We start from the raw sequence: 21,490 nt of genomic DNA on the forward strand, positions 1-21,490 counted from the left end.
TCCCTACTCCTGCTGGTTACGCTATCCCTGATACAGACCAGTTGACCCCTTTGTCCACCTGGGCACACTGCTGGCTCATGTTCAGGAGGACTGACTGGGCCACCAGTTGCAGCTGCTTCCAACTGTGGTGAAAGACATGATTGGATAATGCAGAGCTTTGTGTCTGTCCTTCCCCTCCCTACAAACATTAGAAGGATGGTTGGAAATGTGAAAGTGAGGAACTTCAGGAAGCAACTTCTGCTTCATGATAAATCTGTATGCTCTTGTTCTTTATTCACTATTCTATCTAGAACAAGTAATTCTTCGCAGGCACTTTAGGTGTAAAACCAGTTTGTTGTGCTTTTTCGGGTTTATTTTTACCGTTTCTCTTACAGTCCCTGTTATAGCCAGAAGATGGCACTTATGTACGCACTAAGAAGGGGTAAACGAGGCTAATAGAATTTATCTTTGCTGAAGTATTGCCTGTGAAATGGCAGTAAATATCTCGGGCAAATGATAACTCACAGGATAAAAGATCGCTTTGATCTCATAGCACATGAGGGGCACAGATTCAAGAACAAAGTCCAGGAACTTGTCCCTCTGTGTAGAAACTGTTTATTTCCTTATTCAGAAATAAGGATCCGAATTCAGAAGGCAACCATCAAACAAAAATCTTGTGTGGTGTTATTTTTAAAGGGGAAGAATCTAAAAGCAGTTTCTAGCATTATTTTTTTTTTTAATTCCAGCTGAGATTTTTGTGCTGCACATTAAGCCCTGGTCTAAAGAATTGTTTTCCCCTGGAATAGCTTTATCACCTAGGGTTTTTTGTACTTCTTGCCCTTCTTCCCCAGTTCATGGTTTTTATATCCTTCATGGAGATTGTGTTGTGCTGTTCTCCAGTATAAATTCCCATGCTCTTTTGTGACAGGCCATCTCAATGTGAACCTTTTCATCCATGTATAACTTTGTCAAACATCAGAGATACTGCCCTAAAACTAGCCTTATTAAAACAATCCAGCTCTCTTGTGTAGCCAAGTTTTAAAGGATGGAACGCTTAACTTGCACGTAAGAGGTTGCTGGGGGAGGATATAAAGTGGCTGCGATTCATCCAGGCCGTTTCCCAAGGCTGTCAGCATATTTTTGAGCAGATCATGGGGCCCATCTAAATGGGAGCAGAAACTAGAGTGGTTTTTCTGGCCTGCTGTGCACGGGGCAGTGCTGCCTGAAATCCCTGGACTTGTGCCTGTGGCGGTCTCATGGGGTTGCAATCCAGCCTCCCTATGGCCCTGCTCTTTGAATAAACCTTTTATTGGGGTCTGCCAGGGGTTTGCAGATGTTGTCAGTTCTTCACACCAATAGTCACTAACCCTTCATGACCTCCTCTCCCTTTCACCTGCAGTTGCCTACAGCCTTCTTCCTGCTGTCTTTTATCATCACTGATTTATTGTCAGGATTCACTTCCAGACATTTTGCTTTGCTCTCTATAAAAGCAGTAAGAATTGCATTGGGAGTTGCCAGCTTGTGTCTAAACTTCCCTTACCTGTGAGTCTTAGTTCAGTTAGAGAACTAAATGTGAGAACAACTTTATCAGATGACTCTTGGTAAGAAAATCACAATACTGTATGTATATATATATACATATATATATATATATTTGCACATGCAGACACCCCCACGTGTGCACCACAGCTACCACCAACCAGGTTATTTTCTAAACTGCATGCAGAAGGTTTCTTGCAGAGGGTGTTTGTCCCTTGGATTTGGTGGTAGTTTTTGTGATTCCAGACCACGTGAAGTCATATCAAACCCCAGCCCAATCTTTGAAGATCCAAATCCAAGTGTTAAGCCCCTAAGCAATCAAAAGGGGCTCCTGGGCCTTACGAAGTCTTAAGACTGCAATCGACAGTCTGGGAAGGGAAAGCAGTTGGAAAAGACTTCTGGGGTCGATTGTATGCCAAAGTCAAATAGCTGACCACTGGCAGGAGATAAAAGACTAGGAGCTGTGGAAGGAGGAAGGACTGTAAGGAGCACTGGCGGTGGGCAGGCTGGCTGCATCCAAACCAGCTTTGGGGTGGCTGCGGTGCAAGTGCTGGAGCCCTGGCTCACTGACTGACCAAAGCAGCAACTGGAACAAGGCCCCCTCGTTATCCAGACTGCATGCTTTATTTATTAATTTGTGCTTGTGGAAACCAGGACTGGATGGCTGCAGGTGCTTGGCAGTGAGATGCAAGCCTTCTGCTGCTGTTGTGCACTGTCCGGCTGCACCAGTCGGTGGCTGCGGGCAGCCCTTGGCAGTGTGAGCGTACCTGCTGCTGACTGCATGTGTGAGGCTGTGCCCTCTTCCACCACGCACCGTTAGCTGAACTGTTACACGCCTCATTTGCAAAACTCAATGGGGTTTTTGGCAAAGCTGAAATACAGCCATTTCAAAGATAAATAATTAGCAAAGCAGAGCCTGCCAAAATACACTGGTTCATGTGTGAATCTTCCCCTACTTAAAGAGGGAAAACATGTTGTATGGTGGGTACGTTGTTTCATGTGCCACTCTTCAGAACTCAAATACTAGAAAGGGGGTGCTGTAAGAGCCTGAACTGCATCTAACTGAGATCTGGATGTAAGGTACTGGGGGAGTCAGGAGTCCTGGGTTCTTTTTGGAGCAGTCCTGTGGCATCCTTTTGTTGCTGCTCAGCACCCTTTTTGTAAGATGTGGGTGATGCTGCCTCTCAGGACAAGTAACTGCTTGCTTTGAGGTCCCAGGTGGATTAGTGTTTATGAAGCAAGTGAAAGACTTTAAGCAGTCCATTGCAAAACAAGATGACATGAAATATCAATATGTATCAGTTTGTATTTGACTCTGCTTAATATGTTTAAATTTCTTTGGGTAAAGAAAACTAGCTTCTGAATCCATTGACCAAAATTAAGTCTACTAAAATAGCAACATACCGTTGAGGTGAAATTTACAGCTAACTGCTTGCTTCCTACAAAGCCTATCTAGGTTGTTTTAACTTACACAAAGTCCCATTGTGTGCATGTGAAGTTAGCACTCACTTGCTCACTGTCAGGTCTGAGTATGAAAACCCTGTGTTTTCCTGCAGAAAAGCAGTAGACTGTTTGGTGTCGGCATAAACTCCTCCCAGTGTGTCACACAGAGCACCTAGGTATCCTGTCACTGTGGCTGACATGGAAATTCGGCCTATGCACTTCACTAGGACGAGAAGGTTCTAGGTTTTTTTGGTTGCTGGAGCTCCTTAAAAGAGTTGATGACACTCCGAAAATCCTACTGTGAACATAGAGTGATCCTTGGTTGGTTTGTGGAGGAACTCCAGACAGTGTCCCCGGCCCGAGGGGCAGCACATCAAGCTCTCAAGCATGATAATGTGTGCCTGCAGGTTGCTAGAAACTCTGGAGGGTGCCCTTCAGCCACACTTGCTGTTCACAGGGATGGAAAACTACTTCTGAAGGGCAGTCTCAAAGCTCTCTTCAAAAAGCAGCAGCTATGAAGCCCTCAGAAGACTCAGAAGACTGAGTCACACAGAAGTCCACAGTTGCTAGATGGCCACATGATGTCCTGTATCTGTGCTCAGGTCTGTGTATGGGGAGGCAAGACGGGTATCTGGGAGGGGGACCCTTGTCAGATGTCACAGTGATACCCACCCAGTAATGCCACCCATGGCTCCACAGGCGGTGTGGAGGTGGGACGGTGACTGCAGAGTTCCCTCCTCCATCACCCTCCTGGTCAGGTGCAGCCCAGCTCATCCACAGTTAGGAGTGTGCATGATGTTCAGCCTTAAGCCTTCCAGCTTTTCAAGGCAGTAGAGAAGCCGTGGGTTTTTCCAGCCCTTCATCCTTGATTTCCTGTCAAAATGAGCAGCGTGCCTCTATTTTGTCCTGTTACTCTGAGAGCCTGCTGTGGCTCTCCAACCTGGCAATTTTTGGGTTTCTGCACTTGCTCAGCTGTTGCTATGCGACCAACTGCTAACAGCAATTTGCATGACCCTTTCTTCAGATGATATTAATATGCAGGAATTAGTGCCGGCTGTAGTTGGTGATGTGACCATGCACAGCCAGCCTTCTCCTCCTGGCCTGCCTCTTGCCCCTGTGCTGCTTCAAGTCAGCTCCTGCACATTGTATGAACTGGGGAAGTGTGTAAGAACTGAATGTTGACAGAAATGGGATGTAAGTGCTGTGATGTCATCATCACTTACTGAAAACGTAAAAACGCTCAAGGTCAGAAACTATGAGTGTGGCCAAAGATTTGTGTGATGAGCCATTACACACAACTGAAAGTTAGAAAGACACATTTAAAAAAAGTAAATCTTTGGGACAAAACATAGGCAATTCACACACGTGAGAAATCTAAGGATCTTTCTGTGGCACGTAAGGAAACCTTTCTGGGGAAGGTTAAACTCTCTGGCCATCATCCTTTTGGTGGTAGTGCAATCCTCAGGGTGGATTTTCAGAGGTGGAAGGAGCACTTTGGCCCTTGATTCCTATTGACTGTCAATGGCACTTTAGTACCTGATGGCTGTACCTGCCTTTGAAAAGCCTCTTTCATAGCAGGATATTTTTATTAATTTTTTTTCTCCCCCAAACCAGAACATGGCTGTTGGAAAGCCCTGGTTGGTGTCAGTGTGACAGGCACAGCTGAGTGCCGTGTGTGCCAGCTACCTCCCTTCCCTCCCTCCCCAGCACTGCCACACATCTCCTTTAGCAAAGCATTTCCAGGTGGGCTCTGGCTTGTGGCATCTTTTTCCAGTCCATTCTCGATATCCTTTGTGCTTCCAGAGGTGCCATTTGTGCTCTGGAGTATCACTAATGGCCTTCTGTAAGGAGGATTCCTAATGTATTTGCTGAAGTGCATTACTTACTGAGATAAGTGCATCATTTTCTGTTGATGTACCATGTAAGTGGGTATATAAATAGAAATGTAATACATAAACTATGTTATCCTGCAGTTAAACCACAATAAATAACTCTGTCTTTTAATTGTAATGTATTTGCAAGGTCTCTACTAAAGGATAAGTTAGCTGCAGCCACAGTGCCTTCATGAGTGTGATCCTTGTCCTGCACACGTGTACGCATGTGTTTCATTTTACTAATGTTTACATGCCTGGGGATTTACGTGTGATGAGAAACATACATTGCAAAGATGTTTTCTGATATATTCATGACTTTATTTTGTCTTCCTGTAATTAATCTATATCCACAAATATGAGATGTTGTAAAAATCCAAGTTTATAGTGAACTATGTGGAAAATGTCTTGTCATAAGCATACAGGTGCAGGTGGAAACAGACACTGATGTTGAATACGCGTAGTTCTAAAGACTTTTATTTCAGTACTTGAATGTAACGCCTGAGACATACTTCAGAAGTAATTATTTCGGACATTTTGGAGAAATTCTTAGAACTGTTCTGTATTTTTGATATTACACTGTTTGGAAAACAACCGACAGGAAATGAGCTACGTTTGGCATGTACAGTGAAGATGCCTGTGTTATGGTTTGAATGACCATGGAGTTCATTAGCATTTTATTTAGAATCCTAAGAAAACGGAGCTCATGTAATCCCACTTTTTGTACATGTTTTGGGGGTTTTGAGGAACCTGGCTTTAATCTGTCGCAGGACGACATATTTATATTTGTTGTTATTGTTTAACCCATTGGGTAAAACCTTGCCTGTTGAGAGTCAAAACCTTTAACCCACTCAAGCAGCAATCCTTATATTTAAAATTCATCCTGTTATATCAATAGGGTTACTTCTAAAAATGAACTTTTGTAAGAAGGCTTTAAATGAATGGCTTTGCTCCATTTATTCTACTTGTTTTAAGATAAATATCCATTTTTTTCATCTGTCGTTTCTTATACTGTATTACTGTATTTTAGGGGACAGATGAAAGGAGCACTTGTAACTCCAAAGCACTTAATAACTAGGTATTGCATCATAATATTTGTGCTACGTAACCTTCCCTGTCTGCCAGTCAGTCGATTGGTTTTTTCATACCCACTTTGACTGCCTGGCACAGTAAAACACTATAACAGCTATTGATGCGAGGGGCTCACAGAATTACTGGCATCAAGAAGCAAGCTGACGATGAGAAGTATGACTGCACTCATCATGCTATGGCTCGGACCATAGCAGCAATTCTAAGTCGTGCTAGTGTCGCTGCAGAAGGGTAAGGAATTTCACACAGTATAATGCAGGGTACAGAAGAGGTCTGCCTCAGAAAAACAGGCTGTGCCTTATGTTGTTTGTAGCCATCCGTAGTTTGTAAATCATTTATCACTTTGCTGCCCGCTCAGCTAACACCTTTCCCTGCTCTGATGGGTTATATCAAGGATGTTACAGCATCTCAGGTTTTGTGACATTTCAATTTCTTGACTGAGAGGGTGAGCAGATATTCCAGCCCATTTGCCAGGCCCCTCCCAATGCTGTACAAAATCTATGTAAGCAAAGAGGAGTACAGGTCATCAAATATTAGATCACTCATCTTCCGTACATGAGAGAGATATTCCTAATCAAAAGGAAGGGGGAGCAATTAAACCACTGTCACTTTTCTAAATTTTGGTGCCAAGTTCCACACACACTCAGAAGCTCAGCACCTTTGTCACATGTTAACCAAGATTTCCTGCATTTTGGCTGTTTACCTAATCACTAGGCATTTCAATACATCACCAGCTTCATTGTGTAAGCACAACTTTGCCCTGTTTGTCCTTCACCCTCACATGCTTTTTTCATCTTCATTGTAAATCAGCTTCTCTCTCCCTTCGCGTTTCCTAATGACAATCTTGTGACTAGTCCTTCAATCACCTTCCACAATATGTTAAGCTGGGTTTGTCAGGAGATAAAATATTTTATTAGATGAATGATTATATCTGGAAAAAATTTCAGAAAAGCTAGTGAAAGCTGATCAAACTGTATCAGTTGACTGGATAAAAGATAGTGTCTCTCCCTATAAATGATGCTTTGCTTTACCTTTCTGCTCTCCCTGTTACAACAATGTCATTTCCAGTCCCAATGGCAAAACTTTCTCCCAGTTCTCCCTGGAGAATCTGGTTCATTACAAAAGGATAGTTCTAATTTATGGTTCCTAGTGCCAGATGGGCTACTGCGATGCTCTAGCCCGCCTTCCTGTTTGACACACAGCGTCAGGCTTCTTCCTGTTTGAAATACAATGTCTTTGCAAAAAACATCTGATTTTGATTTAAAGAATTCCAAAGAAGGAGACTTTGCCATAACGCCTCGCTGGGTTGCTGTGGTGGTTAATTACCCTCACTGTTAAAAATATGTGTCTTATTTTATGGCTTGCATTTATCTCGATTCAGCTCCCAACCACTGGATCTCATTATAGCTTTGTTTCTGAGCCTGTGTTCGTACTTAGACATACAGACTATGAGCAAACACCCCCTCCCTTTGCTAGGCTTGAAAGGACCAAGTTCTTCCAGGGTAGAGTGTATTATTTAGGTCTTTCTTCACTCTCATAGCTCTCTTCTGAATTTTCCTCTGTTTACAGGCTTACTTCTTGAATAGTGGAAAGCAGAACCAGATGCAGCTCTCCAGACAGGGGTTACAAGAGTACTGGATACTCTGATCACTTAGCAGCTTTTCTCTTTACTCCTTGTTTATCCTTTGTGTGCATGTATTGGTGGGCTGTGTTTCTAATGGACTGAGATGTTCATTCTGATAGGCAGAAATACCCACCCAGTGCCTCAGTCACATTCTCTCTTTTGGCTGTTGAAGTTAAGAGCAGACAGGGAGTAGTGAGGTCTGAAAGTGATACCAAAGCCAAAGCTGTCACGAGTAATTCCCTTTCCCTGCCAAATCTTTCACGATACGTAGTGTTCCTCAGCCAGGTGGATAAATCAGTGCCGATTCAAAGGATAAAGTCTGTTTGCTATAGAAGCAGGTGCAGAAATTAATAACCTACTGGGTTTTGTAATAATCAACCTGATATCCTGACATTCAACCACATCTTTGAGTGATGCTGTAATCATATAAGTACATATAACCAGAACTGTTGTGGGTTTTTTTTTTAATCTGTAATTTTTTTCCCTGTTTCTCTAGAAAGTCTGCCAGTAAAACAAAAAAAAAAAGCTTTATCTGGACCCAGCAGAGACTGACCTCCAGTCTTGCACTGGAAGATTTACGAGGATGTGCTGAGTGGAACCCCTCTGCAGAAAACTTGTGAATAGCACTTTCTACACCCAAAATGTGTTTGATCATCCCCTATGTATTTAGGGCCTAATTTGTAAAACTTCCTCACTAGGAATTGCTAGTCTGATTTTGTTAAACAGGAGCGTTCATTTGAGCATGGATTGCCTGTGTAAAGAAATGTTTGAGAGACCATGTGTGCTTAGAGCTGGACTAAATGACCTGTACAGCACTAACCTAAAAAAGCCAGAAATGAGAAGGGAAAGACAAAGAAAAAAGAGTTCAGACTTATTTTCAAGCCAGCTTCATGTTTTTCTGAGGCATGAGTAATGATTTTTAGATGCTGGGATTAGCACTACTGAACGAGGGCCTCCTGAGCACCAGCTCTGCAGGTGAGCTGGCTGAGGCATCAGATGGGTGCAAAAGCCATTCCTCCTGCTCATGCTGGGAGGTTGGTTTTAGTCTGTAGCTTCAGGGTCTTCATGTGGAGACAAGGCTGGAGCCAAACAAAACTCTTTCCAAGACTCTTATCTCAGTAGACTTGAAGTTTGGGGCTGCAGCTGGGGCGCCTAGGATTATGAAAATGGTTTAGACATCGCCTGTCTGGTGGTGGAGCCAGCTGCCCAGTGTTGAAGGGTTTGAAAAGACACATCTGGTGGTGGTGCCAGATCCAGGGCATCTTGGACACTTTATCCTGATCCCAGAGTTGCAGTGGGGAAGTGTTGTGCAGAGCCAGCTGCTGAGCACCACGTCCTGCTGAACTGGCTGCACACCAAGCAGGCTACTGTTGAAGAAACTGCTGTTTTCTGCTGAGCTTGGTGGTCTGCCAGACACTTTAAGAGTCTGGGCAACTTTCCTTCTGCTAACACTGGCCAACTTCTATGCTATCTCTCCATAAGTGTTTGAAGCAAATCCTCCCCTGGCATCACTGGGAACAGAGCCCGAGTGGCTGGAGCAGCAGCCAAAGTAGGAGCTGGGGGCAAGAAACCCATCCCTTTGCTGAGTCCACCAGTAAGAGAAAGGGCAGCAAAATCTTGTGGAAGAGATTATTTCACCTCCATATCTTGGTGTTTGGTTTGGTTTATCATTTTTTTTTCTTTTGTGAGGGAAGTTTAAGACATGGGCAAATGGTCTAAACCATCAGCAGTCCGAGCTCCTACTATTTTGTGTTCTTTGTCCAAACCAACATGATTTGGGACTTGGACGTGTTGCTAATAATTCTGAGACTGAAAAATAAAGAAAATAGATAAACTAAAAAAGTAACCTGGAGAGAAACAGAACATAAATGGGAGCATACAGCCTTTGTGGATATGCAGCAAGCATCGTTCAGATAGGCTGGTTTTGACCAGATTACCGGTGAGAGAGTTGGGGGTGGCTTCTGGAGGAGCTGCTGCTTGCTGCCATGGCACGGAAGTCTCAGATGCCCAGGCCAGGGTTTGAGGGTGTTGTGGAGCTCTATGGGAAGGGAACCCTGCAACACTGAGAGACTGGGTTGTGAACTAAAGTGCTGATGGGATGCAAACAGTCTTTGGATGGAAGGCTTTGCACAATGCATCCCCAAGCTTTTGGAAGGAAAACCAAAACAGCGTGGTTGGCCAAAAAGAAACAAAAGTAATTCATACTGCAGGCAACTTTCAGGTAATTTCTGAAATAATTACATGAGAATGCTGTGTATGAGCTGTACTATGGAGAGAGGGGTTCCTTATGAAACAGTGCAGTGTCTACACACCACGTTTGTTTCCAGGTGTGGGTTCACACATCGCTTCTGGCGCTGTGAATCCAAGACCACCAGTTTGGACCAGCGAAACAGCGTGGCTTGGACTGAGTCTGCCGGAGGAATTTCCTCTTCCCCTCCTTGAAGCACTATCTTGACAGCTGAGACCAGCCAGAGAGCTTTTGCTGACACACCCTGAATTCGAACATCTGGAGAGCGTAAGCTCTGCTTTCTCTGCGAAACATCCTCGGCTCAGGAATTTACGTCTCCCAGTGGCCTAGCAGAGCCCACGGCCGCTGACCTTCGGGGCACAATGTAAGGCCCATCTGTTTTCTCAGGTTTTTGCCTGCGGGTCTGGCAGGGAGGCTCACAGTTAACTTGTCCTGAGGGAGTCTCTGCGAGATGAACAGTGGCCAGCCTGCTACGGGTCTGGTTTTTTAAACAATGTATGTGTGTCCAGGCTTTCACAGGGAAATGAAACACAACCATTTTACCTTACAGGCTTTTTACAATAAATAAACAAACCCCTCGGATTTTGGTAACTGTGCTATGAGGGTTCTTCATGCTTGAGGGAAAAAAGTGATCTCTCCCAGACCGTCCATCCTCAGTCCTGCAAAGAAGGCATGTGACAACTACCTCCATGACAACAAACTGGTACATATTATATGCTCAGGATCAAGTCAACACTGAATCATTAAACAGAAGAAATCCACGTGACAGAAAACCCTTATTAACACCAAAAGAATTTCAAGGTAACAAAGAAATTTTCTTTCTCTTTTTTTTTCTTTTCTTTTGAGCTCAGTGCAGTCAGCCCTCCCTTCAAGCAGGCAGAGGAAGAAACCTGCAAGCCTAGCATCAAGCCGAAATACTTGTTGTTTGAAGTATGTATGGACTAAAGGGAGGGTGGGAAACAGATACCAATTAACTCATGGAGGCTTTTGCCATAGATAGAAAGTCTGGTGGAAATCAGAAGGTGACAAAAACTTGTTACAAAGTACCCTCAATCATGAAGGGATCGCATGATGTTCCAACTAAAAAGCTCTGTCTCTGCATAACCGTGTTTCCGCTTGAAATCAGATGTGTTCCTCCAGTTCATCCCTGGGTTTGCCTGTGCTCAGGGGCATGGCTGCCTGCTTCCTGTGCAGCAGCATCCAGCTTCACATCCTTCCTTATGTTGGTTCTGCTTCCACTGCTCATCTACACCTGCTTCGGCCTTCCAATGTTTGCAAAGCTCTGGAAGGAAGGATCAAAAGCCAGATCTTTCCTTTCTTACTTGCATGAGCTGTCCTGTTAAAACATAAACCTAATAAAGAAACTGGGAAGTGGTCCCATACTTATTTTCACACTTGCAGAGTGTGGTGTACCCCTTTCTTTTTGCAAGTTAATAATAGACCCATATGCTAATTGTGAATGGCTAGGGATGTCAGATATTGAGTCCCATTTGGGTAAAAACACAGAAACTGGATTCATAATTTAAAATTGAATGAATTTATTTTATTAAGCTAATATTGCTTGAGAAATGTTTCAGGACCATACCGGGCCCTGAATGCATGCCACAGGATTCACCTGTAAAAACCTGTGTGCTTCATAACCGGGTTTCCCAGCACTGAATTTTTGATGAGGTTTCAATAGTTAGGGAAGTTGCACACAGAGGCATAACTGCAGCCAGTTAACCGTGGTTTGCAAATGAGGTTGGCTGTCATCATCGAGCAAGTCTACCTGTATGGAGGGGAAGACACTGGGAAAATCAATGTTTTCAGTTGCAAACCACCAAGATGAGTTTCCGTAGCTTAGTACAGGACGGCATTAATTTCAACATTTTTATTCTGATTAAATAGATAAGGATTACCAGATTCTAATACTAAATAGAAGATCTGTATTTGTGGCAGGTTTATGGTGGGACAACAGTCAGCATGCTGGCTGGCTGAGCTCTTTTATTGTTTGTCCTTGCCACTCTACACAATCAGGAAGATGTATCATTCCTTTTATATTTTTCCTAGGTGAAGTGTTCCCCAAATCAACAGGCTACATCTCTGGTATATTATGAGCCTACAGGAACTTGCTAATTGATAGTCTGGAGAGGAGTTGGTACTCTGCATCTACTAAGAGCTGAGGAAGCCTGGGCCAGAGCCGAGATGTGCAGAGCCGCTGTACTTAACATCCAGGTAACTCAAGCTAAAACCATCCTGAGCTGAACTGTAAGCAGGTGTTTGACACCTGACTGTGCCCCATATGCCTGCTCCTGCTCTACGCTGGCACCCAGCAGTCTGTACCTACCTCAAAGGAAGAAGCAGGGGTTGATGGGTATGAGCTGAATTCAGCTTGATTCTGGATTTCCATTGTGGCACGTTACCTGCTTGAATGTCATCTGGCATGACATTGGCAGGACAGTTTGGGCTAGCGACGGTCCCTACACGAATGTAAAGCTTTGCTTCAAATACATGCTCATCCTCTTTCTCATTATGCATTTAAATTGCTCCTAGAGCACGATGACAGTGTGCCAGTGTGACACCATGGAGTGACCCAGGAAGTTCACTGAAGGAGCTTTGTCAGCACTGGTAATACCTCGCGCCGCCTTCTGCGTGATACACTGATTCCAGAGGTTCGCAAAACTCTGATTTCCTTTTTCTTTCCATGTCATCCACAACTGATATCCAAAGACTTTTGAAAATTCAAGTACCTCACGTAGGCATAACTATACAATGCTCTTGTGTTCTCTCATATGTACATGAAACTTAAATTTAAGGTCCTGAATCTTATGACACCATGCACTGCAAGGATGGTTTCACAGCAGTTTAAATTCCAAAACTGGTCTTCTTAATGAAATGTGGAAAAGAGTAACAACACCCATACAGCAGCACCCTGCTATTTACTTTGATATTAAATTCAACTTGGTTTATGATACCTCCAAGTCATCACACTCTTTTGATTCCTGTATTGGCTGCAGAGAACTGTATTACAGAAGCTGCAGGGCAGAGAGCGAATGGGAGATTTTGGTGGGAGCATGATAATAGCAGAGCTTTTAGTGCTCAGACTGTGACAGCTAACCCCATGCCAACATATGTCTGTAAAAGTGATCAGGTAGTTTCAATGCTTACTTAGGTACTTTTGCATATATATATATATATATGTACACATTTATATACTTGTGTATTTATATATATAAAAGGAATATTTTTTGAGGATGAAAGTTGTTCAAATACAAGTTTTCAAATTATGAAAGCTTCACTGTAGAAGTCCCCATTCTGCAGCCATTGAAAGGTGAAGTAAATTTGTTCTCTGTGATTACAGGCATACATAGATTTAGAAATACCACTGTTGCTATCAGACAAATGATACCTGCAGTACCCATATGTAGGCACTTAAGCCAAAGCATTATCTGTTAATACTGGACATCACTGTCATGCTGAAAGGCTTGTCTTGTCTTCTTCACTGCTACAAATGCTGCAGCATTGGGGAGAAGAGGCACCCTTGCTGCTCTGGGTACATCATCTGGTATCGTGGAAGCACCAGTAAACTTCAGTTCTTGTCACTCTGAACTCAGACAGGGATCTAACCATTGTAAAACAACCCTCTCATAAATTCTTTAAGAACAAATGCATTCTTGCTTCAGAAAATGTAATGCAAGCCAACTGGTTTAAATTAATATCCCTGTAATAGCTTAAACTCAAATATTACAAAACTAGACAGCTGCAAAAAGAAACCCGATAACCACACCTCATCCCACCCCCGCCCCTCCACCCCCTATTATTTTAAAGCTGAATGAAGTACCAAGGAGAGCATAAACAAGAATGGAATGCCTTTTTCTCACCTAAGATACTAGTACTAAGTCAGGATTTCTCCTACAACCTGACTAAAGTCAGCAGTTAACCCATGACTTCAAAAGGCCTGACAACGTGGCAGATAAATAAATGGTAAATTACACACTTTTAATTTGACCAGAACAGAATTTACTCATTGCTTTTGTGCAGTATAATTATGAGCTCACACACTTCTTCATTTACCACTGTACCACTGAAAGGAGCTGAGATTTTTTTTTTGTTCCTTCACTCAGGGACCTTGGATCTCTTCAGAAGGATGGGCAAGAGCAGTTAGTGGGAACCGCACTGGCAGGTGAGGCGTACGGAAGATTCAAGCATCCCAGTCAAAAGCCTCGTGCTTCGTCAGGAAGCATGTGGAAGGATGCTGCCACCAGCTGCACCAGAAGACAAAACAGCACAGTGAGGCCAAGCACTTTGCTGACAAGCTCTCAGGTTCACGTGGTTCACTGCTCTCTGCAGTGCCCCATTCTGCTGCTGCTGGACCAAGTGTTTTCCAGTTCTGTCCCCAGTCACCTCCTCCTTGGATGTGGTACTGTAACCTGGGAACTTGGCTCTGGTGTTGGATTCAGCCCAGGTAGATCTTGACATCAGAGATATCAAGGGGCCTTGACTTTCCTCGTGGTTGCAAGCATCCCAGTCTGCAAGCCTGGGATTGCAATGTGTATTACTGCCTCATTTTAAAATGCTGAAGATAGCAAAGGGCAATACTGCCAGGGTAACCCTGAATTTCTTTGCATTCATGACTTCAAACCAAGCTCTAAATTATTTTAGTAGCTTTTTATTACAGGTTTTGCAACCTGAAGACAGACTAGTGCCTTTAATTCATTAGTAATTTCAACAGTTAATCAGAAAATGTCATTACCTTAGAAAGACTCGGCTCAAAATAAAGCACGCTGGAGTTAAATTTAAATTAAAGCATGGACAGAAATGAATGCAGCCTTTGATCCCCCTTCCATCCAGACTGCACCCTGATGGGCACAGCTGGACAGGATAGAAATCGTGAGAAGGCAGCAGTCTCGCCTGTTTAAAAGGATACTGTCAACTCATTAAGTCCTCAAGTTGAGTCAATTAAAAAAAAAATAATTCCCTGGGTTCTTTCAGAGCTTTCTTAATGTTTGCTGCCACGGCCATTTCTTGACAGTTTTATTTTTAAAAGAGGTTGGTTTTCAGGTGTTGGACTGAAAAACATACTGTTAGCATCTGTTTAATCATCACACCAGCCAAACCCATGGTTCTGCTAGCCAAGTGGGTGCTGTGAGCCTAAACAAAGGCACATACCTCTGTCTGTCTGTCTGAAAGCATATTCCCTTTGGACAAGGGAAGGCTCCAGTTTGTTATGCAGTGTGTGAGGTTTTCCCCTTCCCCAGGTGACTGCAGCTGATGAAGCAGATGATGAAGGCACATGGTCTCAGCTCACCCCTCCTACATCAGTAAGGATCTGCTGATGCTGATGCGCACCCCTTTTTGGGTGTCTATACTTACAGGTGCTGAGGCTGGCGTGGGGTGGCTGAGGTGAGCTCTATAGCCAAGGAGTGGAAGATGCAGGCCTGCACGTGCTAAACATCTCTTGCTGCTTTGTTGGTGTTTTGGGTTTGCTGGCAAGGTTTGAGGGGTGGTGGTGGGGAAGGCTGCAGGGGTGGCTTCTGCAAGCAGCAGCCAGAAGCTCTCTGCAGGCCTGACAGAGCAAACACCAGCCGGCTCAAGGCCGGACCTGCTGCTGACCAAGGCCGAGCCCATCAGTGACGGTCACAGCGCCTCTGGGAATCACATTTAGAAGAAAAAATCCCACAAGCAGCTGCTTTTTGTCACCAGAGAAGGGAGTGAGAAGATGTAAGAGACTGTGCAGGCACCAAGGTCAGGGAAGAAGAGTGGAGAGGAGGTGCTGCAGGCGCTGAAAGATTCCCCTGCAGCCCATGGAGAAGACCATGGTGGAGCAGGCTGTCCCCCAGCAGCCCATGGAAGATGACGAGGAGCAGTGACCTCACCTGCAGCATGTGGAGGACCCCACGCTGGAGCAGGTGGAGACACCTGAAGGATGCTGTAACCTGGTAGGAAGCCCACATTGGAGCAAGCTCCTGGCAGGAGCTGCAGCCCATGGAGAAAGAAGCCCATGCCAGAGCAGGTTTTCTGGGGGGACTTGTGACTCTGTGGGAGACCAGGTTGGAGCAGTCTGGGCCAGAGGGTCTGCACCCCATAGAAGTGACCCATGCTGAGGCAGTTGGGGAAGAGCTGAAGCCCCATGGGAAAGGACTCACGTTGGAGAAGTTAATGGAGGAGTGTCTCCCGTGAGTGGGACCCCATGGTGCAGCAGGGGAAAGGTGTGAGGAGTCCTCCCCCTAAGAAGTAAGGAGGGGCAGAGACAACTGGTGATGAACTGATCCCAACCCCCATTCCTTGTCTCCCTGTGCCGCTTGAGTGGGGGAGGGGAGGAGAGTGATAAATCATGAATAAAGCTGAGCCTGGGAAGAAAAAGGGGGTTGTGGAGTTGTTATAAGATTTGGTTTTATTTCTCACTATCCTGCTTTGCTTCCATTGGGTAATAAATTACATGCATTTTTTATTCCATGTTGAGTCTGTTGTGCCCGTGATGTTAATTGCAGAAAGATCTCCCCCTGTCCTTATCTCAACCTTTAACCCTCACATTACATCTTCTCTCCCCTGTCCAGCTGAGGTGGGCAGCGATAGAGTGGTTTTGGTGGGCATCTCGCCTCCAGCCAGGGTCAACCCACCACACTTGGGCATCCATGTTTCCTATTTCCTTTTTCCCATCCTCTGTGTAGGAAACACTTTGAAATTCTTCCATTGTCTGCCTGAAACGTCAGTTTGGTCCATTACAAGAACAGATATGTAGCAAATGTAGTTCCAAAACCTCTCAGCATTGCCATATCTTTAAATAATGTGGAGGGTAGCCTTTCTACATCTGGAAAACAACAGGTACTTTTTGTTCTTTCAGTGTAACTGCCTGTGATGCAGCTTTTTTGCTTTCTCTGCTGGCTGTACCTCCATGCAACAACATTGTTAAAAATCTCATGGGCATGGCACTGACCAGAGAAGACTTTGACATCCACCTGGGCTCACCAATGAACATCTAGCCTTGCTGCTGTCCTGACCTGTGTAAGGATTGGGTAGTCTTCCCTGCAAACACACAGGGGTGCTCCCGGCACATTCCCACTTCCAGCTTGGATTTAGGAAGCGTCGATGAAGTTCTTTCCTGAACCATTCAGATTTAGTGGGAGCCAAATTTATCAATCCTGTTTGATTCAGGAAGGCCAGGAAGGTCTGATAGCAGGGGTGATTTGAGGATGGCATTGGCACAACACAGCGGGGGCGGGGGGGCATGGGTGTGGGGTGGTGGGTGGTGTACCTGCCCTCTGTCTCAGTGTGCTATTGTTTCTCAGGTGGCCAGGTCAGCAGAGTTGTCTTAAACTTCCCACCAGTTTTAAAAAGACTGGATCACCTCACCAACCCTGCTTATAGTGCAGGAGCACAAACACACTGGCACAGCACCACACCGTGGGGAAGAGTGGGGACAGGACCAGGTTTGCCATTAAGGACATGTCGTGTCAAAGTTCACCCCAGCTATGAGGAGCACAACTTCAGCCCAGCAGCCATCGGCTCAGGCAGCGCCCCATGGTCCTGTGTCCCAACATCTTCCCACAGGAGACCCAGCTGCTCCCAAGACAGTGGCAGGTCAAACCACACACAGGCTTTTGTGTCAGGTGGCCATGTGCTGCAACGTTTGTAAATGTACCCAGAGCACGGAGAGCATATATTTCTAAACCAAACTGTAATTTATTGGGGTTGGAGCTCTTCTGTCCCCAGTTTCCACATATGGGGACAGCACTGGATTTAGTTTGGAATTTCATCTGAAAACCTACATAACACTCAGTGTGGTGGTGTAGAGCTGGTCCCCAGGGTTCCAAGCGATGGAACCATTCTGGGTTCAGCAGTGGGGAATACATTTTGGAGGGGGCATTAAAAGTTTCAGGGAACCTGAAGTCGGATGGAGGACGGTGGCCAACCGAGCTCCAGAAATCTGTCACACGAGTCAGCTTCCCCACTTCTTCTGCCTTGAGATAAGGGCCTTCATCCCACACAGCTATCAGCCACAACCCCCACAGAGCACGGGCATGTGCTCCCTCTATCTCCTCTTCTCTTCCTGGTGGACCAGATGCTTTCTTACCTTGCAAAGAAAAAGAAGGGGTCTGGACAAAGACTGTGGGATCTGGGGTCTGGACAATGACTGGCATGACTCCTGATGTGGCTGGGCCAAGAGGGCTGACAAGGTGGGTGGAGAGGGCTTGTACCCCCACTGCACCCTGACCAGCCCCAGCCACAGTGTCATCAGGAGAAGGCAGCGCTCAGGACCTCTGTCAGCAATGCCTTCTCCTGCACAGGCAGCCCAGAGCTCCTCACCAACCGGCCTCCCCGGGCAGCTGCCCACCTTTTCCTTAAAGCTGCAGGTATATTCTAACCTGGTCCTCGATTGCCCTGGGAGCCTGGCCTGCCCCCACACTGTTACACATTACACTCAGCATCCATGGTAAAATCATGACTTGCTTCGGCTCCGGAGCTCAGGTGAGGGAGTTTTACCAAGGTGGCAGTTGGGAAAGGGGGTGCGGAAGGAGCACGTGGCTCATCACCACTGTGCCAGCCAAACTCCGGTTCACAAGCAGTCAGCCTACTCCGGTGGAAGGGACTGGAGCGGTACAGCTCTCCCAGTGGAAGTGACGAAAGTGGAGTCGAGACAAGGAGCAAAGGCCAGTGGACAGCGGCGTGGTGTCAAATCGGGCTTGAGGTTTTCCAGGAGTAAAAGGAGAGCGTAGGAAGCAGTGGCAGGGCGCGCAGCGGGGGGAGCTGTGCCAGCCAGCCCTCTAGTGGGAAACGCAGCTTCACATGGGGCGGGAGTGTGATTGCAGCAAAGCTCTAAGCCGCTTTTTGTCAGGTACAACTGCATCTTTAGGGGAGGTTTCGCTGACATAGCTCGCATCTGCTCGGGTGCGCGTGATCTCCCCCTGTGAAAGCGCTAACGAACGCGGCTACGCGGGCAAAACTTGAAAGCGTAGATTAAGCTTAAAGAGAAACGGGGCTCTTTGACTACTCTCTAGGGATAGGGTTTGGGTTAAAATCCTTAAAAGCCCTGGAGCATTTCAATGAATTAAACGATTTATTAGCTCGTCCACAGCACGAGCTGGACTCTGCCTGCATCACTGACCGTCGGAAAATCAAAGCAGGGTGGAGAGAGATCATCACTGACCATCACAAACTCAAAGCCAGGGTATAGCTCCGCCAACTCTGCTCCATCTCCCATCCCTGCTCTCCCTCTCTTGTTTGCCAGCGCAGCCTCCAGCTAGGTGGAAGGGGGCTGGGCAGTGAAAATGGCAATATACCCGCTGCTTCTCTACGAGGTGGGAAAGAAGATCGGTTGGGAGAGGACTGGACGCAGCCTGCGGCGGATGGGTGCCCAGTTCGCCTCCTTCCCCCCGGTCCACCAAGCCTCGTAGAGCAACTGGGGGGAGAGGGGTGATGGGGGGAGGGAGTAATGTGCGTGGGGATGTGCTCGGGCAGGAACCCTGCGCAGTAAATCAGGAGAAGGACGCCGCCGGCAGAGGAGAGCCGAGAGCCGGCAGAGATAAGATGGAGAAGCGGGTGGTGAACGAGGCGGGGAGCGGAGCCCCTCCGGAGCAGCGGGCGGGGCGGTCACGATCGCGTCGCAGCAGCACGTTTCCCGACACGGGGCTGAGGAGGGCTCAGGCGTGCTCGGGATGGAAGGTGGGGGAAAGCGGCACAAAAGATATTCCCGTGCAGCAGTAAAGCAGAGGAGCCATACGCCGCCGGAGTCACGGCGCTGCCCGGGAGCTGGGACCCTTGGTTCAATTTCAGAGAGGGATGCGCTGCCCTCCCCCCGGGTTGGGGTGCCCGGGGGAGGGGGAGCGGAGCGGGAAGGAGGGGCCAGCCGGGTTTGAAAACACCCAGGCTGCCGGGTTGGGATCGCATCTGCTCCCGCCGCGTGCGAGCGGATTATATTACCGCAAATTCAAACTGAATGAGCCCTTTCCCCCTCCCTCCCTCCGCCGGTCCCTCCCTCCTTCCTCCGATCCCCTCCTCCCCGCTCGGCGCGGCAGCCTCACGCCTGTAGCCGCTGCCGGCGCGGGGCAGAGCAGCAGCGGGCGGGAGGAGGAGGAGGAGGAGAAGGAGTCGGGGGGGAGGCGCCGGATCCAATGAGGGGCGGCAGCCCGGGGCACCGCGCCGCCGGCTCGCCCCAGCCCCAGCCCCGGCCCCCCGCCAGCCCCGCTCCGCCCCCCGGCCCCTCCACCCCAGCCTGGCCGGCGGCGTTCTACCCCCCAGCAACTTTCCTGCTTGCCCGGTGATCTCCCCGCGGGCCGGGGGCAGGCGGCGGCGGCGGCGAGGGCAGCTGTAGCGCCGGGCATGCCGGCGGCGGCGGGCGACGGGCTCCTGAGCGAGCCGCCGGCTGTGGCGGGCAGCGGCGGCGGCGGCGGGGAGGCGCGGAAGGCGGCGGCGGGCGCGGAGGGCAGTTTCCTGGCCGCCTGGCTGAGCGCAGCGGCGCCGCGGGAGCGGCTCCGCGACTTCCAGCACACCAAGCGGGTCGGCAACTACCTGATCGGCAGGAAGCTGGGAGAGGGGTCCTTCGCCAAGGTCCGGGAGGGGCTGCATGTGCTCACCGGAGAGAAGGTACCGCGCCCCGGTCCGGGGCCGCCGGGCACCCCTCGGGTGGCTGCCGGCACCCCGCGGAGTGTGTGTGTGTGTGTGTCTTGGGGGAGTCGGGGATGGGGATGGGGGGTGCTGGAATTGGCGGTGTGAGAGGGCTGTGCTGGCTCTCCGCCGGCCGGGAGGATGAGCCCCGCCGAGGAGACCGAGCCCGGGGGGCGCCGAGGCAGGAGCGGAGCGGGGCTCCCCCTCGGCACCGACCGCCCAACTTCCCGCGGCGCTGCCGGCGCTCCCCCTCCGCGGGCTGAGGTTTCCGTGACTGTGATTCTTGCTTTCCTCACTCAAGTTGCCTTAAGCTGTTGTGTCCGTCGTCCCCCGTCCCCCCCTTCGTTTGTTTGTTTGCTCTCGTGCTTATTCTTCGCGGTGCGCGCTGTGTTTTGGATGGCGAGACTCCTATTGCTGCCGACCGGTCCTCGCGTGCAGCCCTGGTCGCGACATCTCGCGTGTAGGTACATCCAGGTACAGCTCGCTCAGCAAAGCGCTGGGAGATGCTGCGTGTGCCTGCGGGAGGAGGCACAGTTCGGCGGCTAGAAGTTGCTGATGCCGCTGCACGGCAGAGATACGAGTTGCACCCTGGATGTTTTGGGGTTGTGGTGTTCGCGTTTGGGCTTTTTTTCTGTGATTTTTTTTTTTTTTCTGTGTTTGCTGGTAAGAAAAGCCCGCGGAGGGTCTCTGGGTCTCTGCTTTTTGTTTATTATGCAGAACCCTTCTCTGGAGGCTTTCGCCCATCAATCCGGATACGTCGCGACGTTATGTAGAGTAATACGGGTCTGGCTGGGTGGTAAACAGAGCAAGGACGAGCCCGCCGGAGCTTCCCGATGAAGATTTGGATGAGGAGTTGTGCCGCTCTTGTTTGAGCGATGCAACTTCTGCCTCTGTTTTACCAGATCCTGAACAGGGGGCTACCCAAAGCGGGATGCCGCCTTGTTACCCAAAGCTCCTTGGACCAGGGGGGCTAAGTACAGCGTGATTTCCTTCACAGTGCAGCCGTGCCGCTGTTGGGACTGCAGCGTGATAGCTTTGGCATTCCCCAACTCCTGGGTATTTTTCTTTTCTTTCCTTTTTATTTTTCGTTCCAGTGAATTTGTCACGGAGTGA

The 21,490-nt window shown here is 47.8% G+C and overlaps 1 protein-coding gene across 1 annotated transcript in view; it reads left to right on the forward strand.

Annotated features, from left to right (window-relative positions):
- Nucleotides 1–20,092: 20,092 nt before the first annotated feature.
- HUNK (hormonally up-regulated Neu-associated kinase) overlaps nt 20,093–21,490 on the forward strand; it is a gene marked incomplete at both ends in the record, with an annotated part of 58,915 nt that continues 57,517 nt past the window's right edge. Inside the window, one exon of the mRNA XM_084269604.1 lies at nt 20,093–20,356. Within this exon, the coding sequence (XP_084125730.1) occupies nt 20,093–20,356 (264 nt within the window). The remainder of the gene's footprint in view (nt 20,357–21,490) is intronic.

The sequence above is a fragment of the Gallinula chloropus genome (assembly GCF_964237585.1).
Source record: "Gallinula chloropus genome assembly, chromosome: 1".
In the NCBI taxonomy this organism is placed as follows: domain Eukaryota; kingdom Metazoa; phylum Chordata; class Aves; order Gruiformes; family Rallidae; genus Gallinula; species Gallinula chloropus.